The following is a 12,007-nucleotide window of genomic DNA, read 5'->3' as shown; positions in this document are numbered from 1 at the left end:
GTATGTGCGTGTCCCAAAACTTTAACCTTGGTCATAACTTTTGCAATATTGAAGATAGCAACTTGATATTTGGCATGCATGTGTATCTAATGGAGCTGCACATTTTGAGTGGTGAAAAGTCAAGTTCAAGGTCATCCTTCAAGGTCAAAGGTCAAATATATGGCTTCCAAGCAGCGAAATAGGGGGCATTGTGTTTCTGACAAACACATCTCTTGTTTTTAGCTCATCTATTTTTTGAAAAAATATTATGAGCTATTGTCATCACCTTGGCGTCGGCGTTTTTTTTTTTTTAAGATCAACTCACAAATGACCACCACACCCTCACACTATACTAAACCCCCCACCCCACCCCCCCCAATTTTTTTTTTTTGAAACGGTTAAAAAACACAAAAATTTATTTTTATTATTTTATGTTTGAAATACTGTCCAACCATCGCACCCAAGAATACCCCCCCCCCCCCCCAAATTTTTTTTTGTTTGTAAGATCATCTCACAAAGTACCACCACACCCTCACACTATACTATAACCCCCCCCCCCCCCCCGCAACCCCCCCCCCAATTTTTTTTTTTAACGGTTAAAAAACACAAATATTTATTTTTATTATGTTATGTTTGAAATACCGTCCAACCATCACACCCAAGAATACCCCTAAATTATTTATTTTTTTTAAGATCATCTCACAAATGACCACCACACCCTCACACTAACCCCCCCCCCCACCCCACCCCCCCAAATTATTTTTTTTTAAACAGTTAAAAAACAAATATTTATTTTTATTATTTTATGTTTGAAATACCGTCCAACCATTGCACCCAAGAATCCCCCAAGAATCATAAATGTCCACGCCCCCACACTATACACCCCTCTTCACTCCACCCCTCCCTCCTTTGTGATTGAAAATGAGAGTCCCTTCACCTTTAAAAAGAAAATAGATGAGCTGTCTGCACCCGCAAGGCGGTGCTCTTATTTTTTCTTGATATTAATGTACAGCATTTATCAATTGTATTCACACATGTTTCATTACCAGAACCTGTTCTAAAGTGTCCTCTATGTTGCATGCACAGTGAGCCTGCGCTATGGCTATGGCCTGATGGACGCTACAGAAATGGTGAACCTGGCGGAGAAGTGGACCAACATTCCTGCCCAGCATATCTGCACCATCCAGTCTGAGAATGCAAGAGCAGACAAGGCAAAAGTGTGAGTTGAGTGGAGTAGTAAAAAGTCTCAATATACAATATTCTTGCTGAGGCAAAAGGGGTTTGTGTGCATGTGCTTAAAGTAATGTTACAGGATATAGCCTGTGTGGTCCGCACAAGCTTAGTAGGGACGACACTTTCCGCCTTTATGCTATTTTTCGTTTTAAGGAAGTCTCTTCTTAGCAAAAGGCGAGTTTATGCAGAAAGTGTCGTCCCTGATTAGCCTGTGCAGTATGCATCATGCATTGAGCCCTGTTTACCAAGGGTGAGGCTCATACATTTGCCAAAGGTTATAGCTTAATCCTTTTATCATATTCTGCTGGCTGTGATTAACCCATTCTCCCATAAGAAGCAAATTGAAAATGGCTTTTGCGAACAGCATAAAAAACAAAACAGCCTGTGAGTCACTCGCAGACTGTTCAGATTTTATGCTGTTTTTGATGCTCATCAGTATCTAAGGGTCGGAAATGATGCCTTTAAAACTTGTTTTTAGTAAGAGAGGTATTTAATTAAATTTAACTTTCTATGGGACTACAAACACGTCAAAATACAATCTTAGTGGTAAAGGGTTAACATAGATCCTCTAACCATCTGTGATGATAAAGCAAAATCTACTTTTATTTGCGCGTATGATGAATTCCAACTCAGAAAAGAGTGTCTTAACACACTCTTAAAACTGGCATATTTTGAAATAGGTGAATGTGACTTTCTGTCTGCAGACTCATACCGGATACAGGATATGAGGAAGTGTTGAACACTAACGCGTGCGCTGGCACTTCCGATGCTGTAAACTTCCTGGAACATGTCCAGGCAAAGATCACCCTAAAGAGCAAGCGCCGTGGTGATATTGTCATCCACCTCACCTCTCCGTCTGGGACGAAATCTACCATCCTTCCACAGCGACCTAACGACAGTGACAGGTGGGCTTGGACATAATACCCTAGACCACGGTTCTTAACCTTTCTGAAATGTCAACCAGCTTAAGTCTATTATTGCATGAGTCAAAATTATCACTTGATATTAATGTTTGATGCAATTTATCAGTTAAGTGATTATCTGACACACAATAAGGTCAAAATATTATATGTAATCTGTAAATTCACTTATTTTGCGGAGGTCACATTTTTAGCGCTCATGCCTTAATTTGTGTGAATTTATGAACACCTCCAATGGCAATTGTTCATCCATATGTGCTAGATTTATTGGTTTCTGCAATGTCCATCATTTTGGTACATTTTCGAAAAAATGTGTTTAAATTGATTATGCACAAATATATGATGTGGGTTTGTCTCTGATTAATATTGCAGGAAATTTGTATTGCGATTTTGAGAATTTGAGTGATTGCTCATTTAGTAATTTGGTTTGAAAATTTATAAAAGCAAATTTGGCTTAAGATGATCTTGGAAAAAGGGACTTGAAAACTGTTTAGAAATGGGAGCCTGATGTTCATTTAAAGTTTTACTTATGCTTTGACAGATGTGATAAGTAGCAATACAAGTTGTATTTTGCTTATAGGGTAAGACAATGAAGATAACAATCACAAACAAACCAAAAACTCTTATTTCAAAAGCAAGTACTTAAAATCTCTCTTATATTTGTAATAATATTTCTTTCCAGAAGTATTTGAAATCATATATGTAAATAAAAGAACTTGGATGAGGACAAAAAACTAATCATTTGTAACCTGGACAATTTTGTTTTAAGTACTAATTAACAATTAAATCTTTTGGTTTAAGTCTTTAGTACTAATGAACATTGCAATGTTTAGCTTAAGAACTAACAATTGTTATTAAATGTATTCACAAAATTATATTATTTTCTGAAAAGGATACAGCATTTATTATTTCTATATGTTTCTTCATGGTTCAGGTCAAAGGGTTTCAGTGACTGGGCGTTTCTGTCGGTTCATTTCTGGGGAGAGAACCCGTCTGGTCAGTGGAAACTGCAGATAGAGGTGGTATCCAACCCCAACGCCTACATCGGCTCATCCTATGGAAGTATGTAGCGTATAGCAGTAATAAACTTTACGTCAGCATTGCAGAAAATGTTTTAGGATAAACCTTTCTACCATCCACAACAATTTATATTAGGTCGTCTTACAGAAATATATACAGCAGTCATAAAACTGAATGTAAGTAAATATTGAACAAATCAAAACTGACAATTCTAGGTCTTCCTGCACCCACATCCAATACACATTCGAGGTCATCCTACACCCACACCCAATACACATTCAAGGTCATCCTTCACCCACCCCCAATACACATTCGAGGTCATCCTACACCCACACCCAATACACATTCAAGGTCATCCTGCACCCACACCCAATACACATCCAAGGTCATCTTACACCCACACCCAATACACATTCAAGGTCATCCTACACCCACACCCAATACACATTCGAGGTTATCCTACACCCACACCCAATACACATTCAAGGTCATCCTGCACCCACACCCAATACACATCCAAGGTCATCTTACACCCACACCCAATACACATTCAAGGTCATCCTACACACACACCCAATACACATTCAAGGTCTTCCTGCACCCACCCCCAATACACATTCAAGGTCATCCTACACCCATCCCCAATACACATTCCTGGTCATCCTACACCCACACCCAATACACATTCGAGGTCATCCTACACCCACACCCAATACACATTAAAGGTCATCCTGCACCCACCCCCAATACACATCCAAGGTCATCTTACACCCACACCCAATACACATTCAAGGTCATCCTACACCCACACCCAATACACATTCAAGGTCTTCCTGCACCCACCCCCAATACACATTCAAGGTCATCTTACACCCACACCCAATACACATTCAAGGTCTTCCTGCACCCACCCCCAATACACATCCAAGGTCATCTTACACCCACACCCAATACACATTCAAGGTCTTCCTGCACCCACCCCCAATACACATTCAAGGTCATCCTACACCCACACCCAATACTCATTCAAGGTCTTCCTGCACCCACACCCAATACACATTCAAGGTCTTCCTGCACCCACACCCAATACACATTCAAGGTCATCCTACACCCACACCCAATACACATTCCTGGTCATCCTACACTCACACCCAATACACATTCGAGGTCATCCTACACCCACACCCAATACACATTCAAGGTCATCCTGCACCCACACCCAATACACATCCAAGGTCATCTTACACCCACACCCAATACACATTCAAGGTCATCCTACACCCACACCCAATACACATTCAAGGTCTTCCTGCACCCATCCCCAATACACATTCAAGGTCTTCCTGCACCCACAACCAATACACATTCGAGGTCATCCTACACCCATCCCCAATACACATTCAAGGTCATCCTACACCCACACCCAATACACATTCAAGGTCATCCTACACCCACACCCAATACACATCCAAGGTCATCTTACACCCACACCCAATACACATCCAAGGTCATCCTTCACCCACACCCAATACACATTCAAGGTCATCCTACACCCACACCCAATTCACATTCAAGGTCATCCTGCACCTATCCCTAATTCACACTCAAGGTCATATTACACCCACACCCAAATACACATTCAAGGTCATCCTACACCCATCCCCAATTCACATTCAAGGTCATCCTACACCCACACCCAATACACATTCAAGGTCCTACACCCACCCCCAATTCACATCAAAGGTCATCCTTCATCCACCCCAAATACACATTCAAGGTCATCTTACACCCATCCCCAATGCACATTCAAGGTCATCCTACATCCACTCCCAATACGCATTATGACATGTTATGGAAGATATTCAAACCCTTTATTGGCTGCCAGAAAGAGAGGTCAACATTGCAAATTATAAATCATGTTTTCTCTGCAAACTGACCTGCTATTGTATGCACTCATTGAAGCTGGTGGTATATTCTTGTATGGCAATGTCTGGGGTGACCACTTTGTTTGCAACTTTACAATTCAACCCCTCACATACATTTGGTTGTCTTATGGAAGTATGCAGAGCAGCCATATTCTTCTTGTTTGTTTTCAAGAAACTATAAGAGAGAACAGAATTATTTTTTGCCATATATTTAGATTTTGGCATGTGTTTAGTGTCTTAAAATTGAGAATCAACTTTCAGATTATGGAAAGGAAGGCTTTCTTTAGACGATTCGGCACATAAAAGATTTTGAATGATAATCAAATTAGATTTCATTTGTTTTAATATTTGATATATTTTCTGCTTATGTTCTGACGTGTTATATTTCAAATAAATTCTTATTTTAACATATTTGCGCATACAAAACTGATAAAATTGAGAAAAAAGAATACCCGGTATCTCTCACTTTTTAGGTTCCCAGACCACAAATGACCTGATAGACTGGTCACTCATTTTGCATGGAACAGAGGAGAACCCTGTCAATTTGGTGGCACCCAGTCAAACAGAGAAACCTAAGCTGACACCAACCATTGCAGGGGTATGTATTAGTATGCACAATAAGTAATAACTTTTTTTCCCAAAGATTGAATAGTCTTGTTTGGCATTACATCTGGTCTTGAACAAAATATTGGTCAAGTATTGCTAAGTTATTTTCTAAATGAATATACTCTTGAAAAGTTCTCTTTAGTTTAATTTAAACATATTTATTTGAGCTTGATTGCATCAAAAGCCTGAGGCTAACTTACCTAGTCTTGAGTCAATATCCTTGGTAGAACCAGTACTTGGTGTTTGTGAGAGATCTTAATAGCACTCATATGGTACAGATTTAACCCATTACCTTGTGGTTGCAAGGTGGACACCATATCCACTCAGCAATGGATACAAATATTGTTTTTAGATACATGAAACCTTGCATTTAAGATATGACTTTTGAAACCATTTTTTATATTTTTTTTTTACATTTTATTTATTTTGCAGATCCCCCCAAAAAAGAAAATAAGAACTTAAGTGAAAGACTAAAAAAAATGCAACTAACACTTGTATATACTATTTGAAAGTAATTTTGGCAAATATTATTAATTGCCATTCATGGGCTCCTTGCCAACCACGGAGCGTATATTGAGTCAGTGTGCCAACCCAATATTTATTATATACATGTTTAAAACTTTTAACAAAATACAGGTTGTATCAATCGTTGAAATAAAAAATCCCGTATTACGCTACTCGCTGTTTCCAATTCCGTATTACCATACTAGCCGGACTACTTCGACCCATTTAATGACGTCACATTACATGCACCGAAAATAGAAATATCGGTGGTCACATGACGAGACCTACATACCCTATTACGAAATATATTACGTAGTACATCGTGTGACGTCATTCCTGTGACAAAACACAATAGGTTTATCTAAACTCTGTAAAGGTCACACCGCCAGAACTTTGCTGGAGCGTTCCTTGAACGGTATGAAGAGGGGCCGAATTTCGGCAACGCTCGTCACCGCGCACAAAAATGTGGAAAAAATCGACAACACGGGTGTTGCCAAAGCGGTGCACCGCTGAAGCCAGCGTTGGTTTAGCGTTGGTTTATCGGTATCGAGCGGTAGCAAGCGTTGGTTTAGCGGTGACGCGAGCGTTGATAGAGCGGCGTTCTTCGCATGTGCGCGTCGGCTCGGCGGGAGTTTAAAGTTGGTATAGCGGCAAACCGCTTCTGACTACGGAACTAAACGGATCGCTTTGATAGATGTTCTGATAATTTTTGATAGAAGTCAATAGTTGAAGTTCATTATGCCACGTAGACAAAAGAAGTGGAAGGCTGGAGATGGAGAGGAAGCATTCTGTAGAATTCTGAGCCAGAGTAAGGAGGAGCTTTACATGCCACGTGCTTGCCATCAATGGCACCAACTGTGTGGGGAAAGTTCCATCTCTGGTACCATTTGTCAGCCAGGTCTCTCCATCCTTGTTCAGTTGTTGGGCAAAACAACAATTCAGCTGTGTTTTCCTCAATGATGACATTTACCACTTCTCTAACTACCACACTGATGGTGCTGTGGGGAACCTTCCAGGCGTATTGCATGTTTTTGTAGGTGTTACCAGAGGCCAGGTGCCGTAGGGTGATTGCCACTTTGAGACCAGGTTCCAGGCTTGGTCGGTAATTGGTGTCTTGTTTGGTCAATCGGGGGGGGGGGGGGGGGGGGGGGGTGGCATCCTCATAAAGTGATGAAAGGCTCACTTCTCATCAGGTTGTGATACAGTCCATGTTCAGGCCTTCTCAGTATCCACTTTCTGACCCACACAACTCTGTCTCTTCTTCTTCTCTCTCTTCTTCTGTCAACAGCTTGTTGCAATCTGAGGAGGTTCTGATTCTGCTGCTGGACTAGTGCACCAATCGCAACAAGTCCCACAGCATCCATGGTAGAACACTTTTACTGTAACTGAGCAAATTAAAATGAGGTCTGCACTCAACGGTAGCTCGATTAAAAATGGACTCCTGACTCATTTCTCCCCGTATTTATAGCCAAATTCTGGTCCCGCTCCAACACCTCAATACCAACGCCAAACCAAAGTTCATCGCTGCAATGGATCGCTACTTCAACGCCCGACGATGTTCCAGCAATTCCGTGTCCTTTTGAAAAACGCTTACAACCGCTCCACCAAAGTTTGTGCAACGTTTAATCACCGCCCTGGCAAAGCTGGCGAAGCAGCGGTTGTCCAGCATTCAAGATTTCTGCGTTGGCCTTGCGGACCCTAACGTCCACGAACTTGCGTCTAGCGGTGCCAAACTTTGACTGAGCGTTGGTGGAACGGTGGTGAACTTTGTCGGAGCGGAAAATTGCCCGCTCCTCACCGCTCGTAATATTTTGTGCAGCTCAAAACTTTCTGAGCGGTAGGAGGAACCATCAGCGGTGACCGAGCGTATACGGCGTTGCTTTAACGGTGGCCAACTTCTGTTTAACGGTCGTGAACGGTAGCGAGCGGTGATGATTGTTTTTCACCGCTACAGGAACGCTCAAGCAAAGTTCTGGCGGTGTGACCGGGCCTTAAGGACATGTCGGACCTGGTGTTTTTAAGCAGTAAACTATGTGTTAAAAAGTTATTTTGGCCTCTAGTGTGATACGTCATCACACAAGCCACTCGAGTGATACAAACTCTTGGAACAATTGACTAGCGTAATATTCCGTATGTAATGACAGGATTTAAGGTATAATAAATGTAATTGCCCTTAATATGTGGCATTGATCACAATAAGGTTAAGAAATTTCTTGCGAAAATATACATTCGCAATACCCTTTCCTTTGATTTTACTGTACCTTTTATTGTTTTCCTCTTTCAGCCAAAAGAACTGAATGCAATTGAATTTCTTGAAATCTTTCTACAAAAGTTAAAATCAGGAAGCAGCAACCATCAGTTCAATGGAAATGAACAAAAGCCGTTTATGTAGCTTTCTGGAAATGTTACATTGAAATCTAAAGGGACATTTGAACAAACATATTAAGACACAAATGTGAACTGTTTAAGTTTTTAGAAATATCGGTTTTCTGTATTGCTATGTCTACTGTAAGATATTGATTAGGAAATAAAACATTTTTATTTTAAAGTATAACATCCGTTAATGAAATTTAAGCAGTGACTTTTATTTTATTATTTGGGAATTTTTTCTTACATTTTCTGACTTTTCATCCAGTACCAATTTCCACTTTATGTATCCATTCAGAAATGCGTAGTTCAAACAGTTAAAGTATCAAAACCATTACACACTGCAGATTTTTTCTTTATTTAAATTAATCTTCAGAATAATTAAAACCAGCTTTAGTTGAAAGTAAAAGTAAACCACCTTTCTTGCTCTTGTGTTCAACTCCCTACCGCACTTTAAAACAATCTCTTGTTGCCACACCAGGATCAGGTAAATATATCCTTAATTTCATCAAAGCCACCCATAAGGCTAGTGGGTTTTGTGTGGCAGGGTGAATGGAGCTCCCTTGTTTTAAAATGTGCCATCTTTTGAATGAACAACCAAGTAATGAATGAGGACCCAACTTAAGAAATGTAACTGACTTCTTTTAACAGTTTTAGTAACCGGATGTCTTGGTTCCACTGGCATGCATTTAATTACAAATGTGCTTTTTCTTTTTTTTCTTTGTGTTAATATTTTGGTAATTTGATTCAGGTCTGAGAGTCCCCCCAGGTGTTTGGCCTTTAAGGAGAAACAACTGATCTATCTAATAAGCATGAATATTATTTGCAGTGTTACTGATTTTTTTTTAAGAATTCAGGTGCAAAAATACGTAGAATTACTCACATTAGAAATCGTTTACTCAAGAACTGTTTGAACTTATGGATTGCTGTCGAAACACACAGGAAAAAATGGACTAATAACTTACAATATTGTGTTTTCGCATGTTGGGTTGATGGTTATTGTCGAATCCCTTACTCGGAGTTATTTCTGGGAATTATTATAAGTTTTTTATCAACCTGTAGACTAGTCTTCAGTGCTTCATTTGTCTGTCTTCGGAGGACAATCAATGTTTGTAAAATGCTTGTAATGCAGCTACAGGCTTATACTACAATTAGTAATTCATTTATCAATCCTGGGTAATTTGTCGAATGCATGACTGATGGTGAAATTTTTATCAGAAGTGTTGATTTCTTTTGCAATTTTTTTATTATTTTGAAATTGGACATTAAGCATTAACTGATGATCTGTAACTTGAGTTATTCATTCGTTGCATTGATTCTTTTAAATAGTGATTTTGGAAATATTTAACAGACTCTACAGTAATAATTATAATGGTATCTTCATATTTTAGTGTGTTTTTTTTATTGCAAAAAACTGTTGTCGAGTCATTTTACTGCAAGGCAGTTTGTTTTTGTTTTTTTGTGTAACTATTTCATATGTCTTTATCTCTCTTGTCTTTAACATAGGTTGAATTGTCAACAGTTTCTCATAGTAACTGTTATAGCTGTGGGAAAACATGGTTTAATGCATGCGCCTTAAAGATCATCCCTGATTGACCTGTGCAGTTTGCACAGGCTTATCAGGCACAACACTTTTTGCCTTAACTGGATTTTCACTAAGAGTAGAGTTTATTTTAATAAAAAATACATGAAAAGAGTAAAAAAAATTCATCCCTGATTAGCCTGTTCTGACTGCACAGGGTAATCTAGGACAATACTTTGCGCACATGCACATGCATTAAGCCTCGTTTTCCCAGAGTGAGGCTGATTGTATTTCCCCCTTTCAGTGTGATGGTCAGTGTAACGAGGGATGTTCCGGTCCAGGGCCGTCCCAGTGTAACAGATGCAAGAACTTTGTTGTCAAGGAGACTGGGTAAGACCTCGATAGACTTATCGAAGTTATATACATATAAACATCTATACACATTTAAGTTATTTGCTGGAGTAAGCATATTGAATTTGAATAATTAATTATTAAAAGTATTATTTAAGATAATTAAATCTATTTTAGAATTTGAACCACCTAAAGTACCTAGATAACTACACTTTTAGTTCATTTCAAAAGTATCCAGAGAATGACAGCTGGTTTGATGATATAACCCTTTTCCACTCAGAAGCAAAGTGAAAGTGGCTATGTGCAAACAGCATAAAACCAGAACAGCCTGCGAGTAACTTGCAGTCTGAAAAGGTTTTATACTGTTTGCTGCTCAGCAGTACCGGTATATAAGGGCTGGAAATGAAGCATTTAAAACTTAAATATAGTAAGAAAGGTCTCTTATTACAATTAACTTTCTAAGGGACTACAGATTCGTCAAAATAAGTATGTAAGTGGTAAAGGGATAATATTGATTGTATGCCTCATCTCACCCTTCTGTGAACGCAAAAAAGCCAACCATTTCTCAACAAATGGTTTGACACTAGAACCAATGATTCATGATATTGATTGGATATCGTCCCCACTGCAGTGTGTGCGTGGGTACTTGCCCCAACAACTACTACCTAGACGGTGTGGAGTGCAAGCTGTGCAATGACACGTGCCTCACATGCACCCTTGTTGCCTCCAAGGTCATGTGTCTGCTGTGTAAGCCAGGATATCTGTTTGTGGAGGGCAAGGGAACATGTGAAAAGTTCTGCGAGAAAGGATACTTCAAAAGTATGTATAAGTGTTGGATTTTCCCGATGGGTTTGAAGTCCATGGCATTGTTTCAAATATGTATGAATGTGAATAAAAATGGGATAACTAAAATGGGTATACACGAGCACTGTAAAACAATAAAATGTGCATTTTGTTTTTGTTGAAGTAAAATAAGTAAGTTTTTGTATAATCTGTTCAGTGAATTTTTTCTGCTAAAAATTACCACCGATTTTGGGCTGCTTCCCAATCGCACAAATCAAAGTTTTTTCCCAAAAAGCTGACCAAAATTTCCCCCAAAAGCCCAACATCCAAATGTTGTTTTTTTTTAAAGAAAGAAGTCTCTTATGACTTATGATTTCTAAACTCTGGATCTCAACTTTTTATTTAAACATCCTGCAAAATATATAACTTTCATTTAGTTCTTTTTGTTGATAAATAATATCCAAATTTGCCACTTTTATCAATTAAAACAATCCCAATTTGACCAGACTCCTTTTCCCAAAATGGCTAGAAAAACCCCTAAAGATGCACTTAAGAACAATTTTAATTCTGTTACTTATAATCATATTTATAATGCTTAATTTTTCCCAATTTCATGGTTTATCATGCTATTTTTCCCAATGTCATGGTTTATCACGCTAATTTTCCCAATTCAAATGGCACAGGCTGTAACACATAAAAGCAAAAAAATCACTGCTGTTGGATCTCCCTCAATTCACACATAAAAGCAGATGTAGAAGCACTATTCTGCTTCAATATTTGTTGATGACTTCACAGGT

At 39.0% G+C, this 12,007-nt stretch overlaps 1 protein-coding gene across 2 annotated transcripts in view; it reads left to right on the top strand.

Moving 5' to 3' along the window:
- Window positions 1-12,007, top strand: part of LOC127879451 (furin-like protease kpc-1) — a 96,095-nt gene that overhangs the window by 71,090 nt on the left and 12,998 nt on the right. For both annotated transcript variants that reach the window (XM_052426289.1, XM_052426288.1), the window contains exons 11-16: window positions 1,066-1,198; window positions 1,917-2,117; window positions 3,067-3,194; window positions 5,551-5,675; window positions 10,381-10,466; window positions 11,059-11,246. In XM_052426289.1, coding sequence (XP_052282249.1) covers window positions 1,066-1,198; window positions 1,917-2,117; window positions 3,067-3,194; window positions 5,551-5,675; window positions 10,381-10,466; window positions 11,059-11,246 — 861 coding nt within the window. The remainder of the gene's footprint in view (window positions 1-1,065; window positions 1,199-1,916; window positions 2,118-3,066; window positions 3,195-5,550; window positions 5,676-10,380; window positions 10,467-11,058; window positions 11,247-12,007) is intronic.

Source organism: Dreissena polymorpha, chromosome 4 (assembly GCF_020536995.1).
Source record: "Dreissena polymorpha isolate Duluth1 chromosome 4, UMN_Dpol_1.0, whole genome shotgun sequence".
In the NCBI taxonomy this organism is placed as follows: domain Eukaryota; kingdom Metazoa; phylum Mollusca; class Bivalvia; order Myida; family Dreissenidae; genus Dreissena; species Dreissena polymorpha.
Note: the sequence above shows the minus strand (reverse complement) of the source record. Positions and strands in the feature narration are given on the sequence as shown.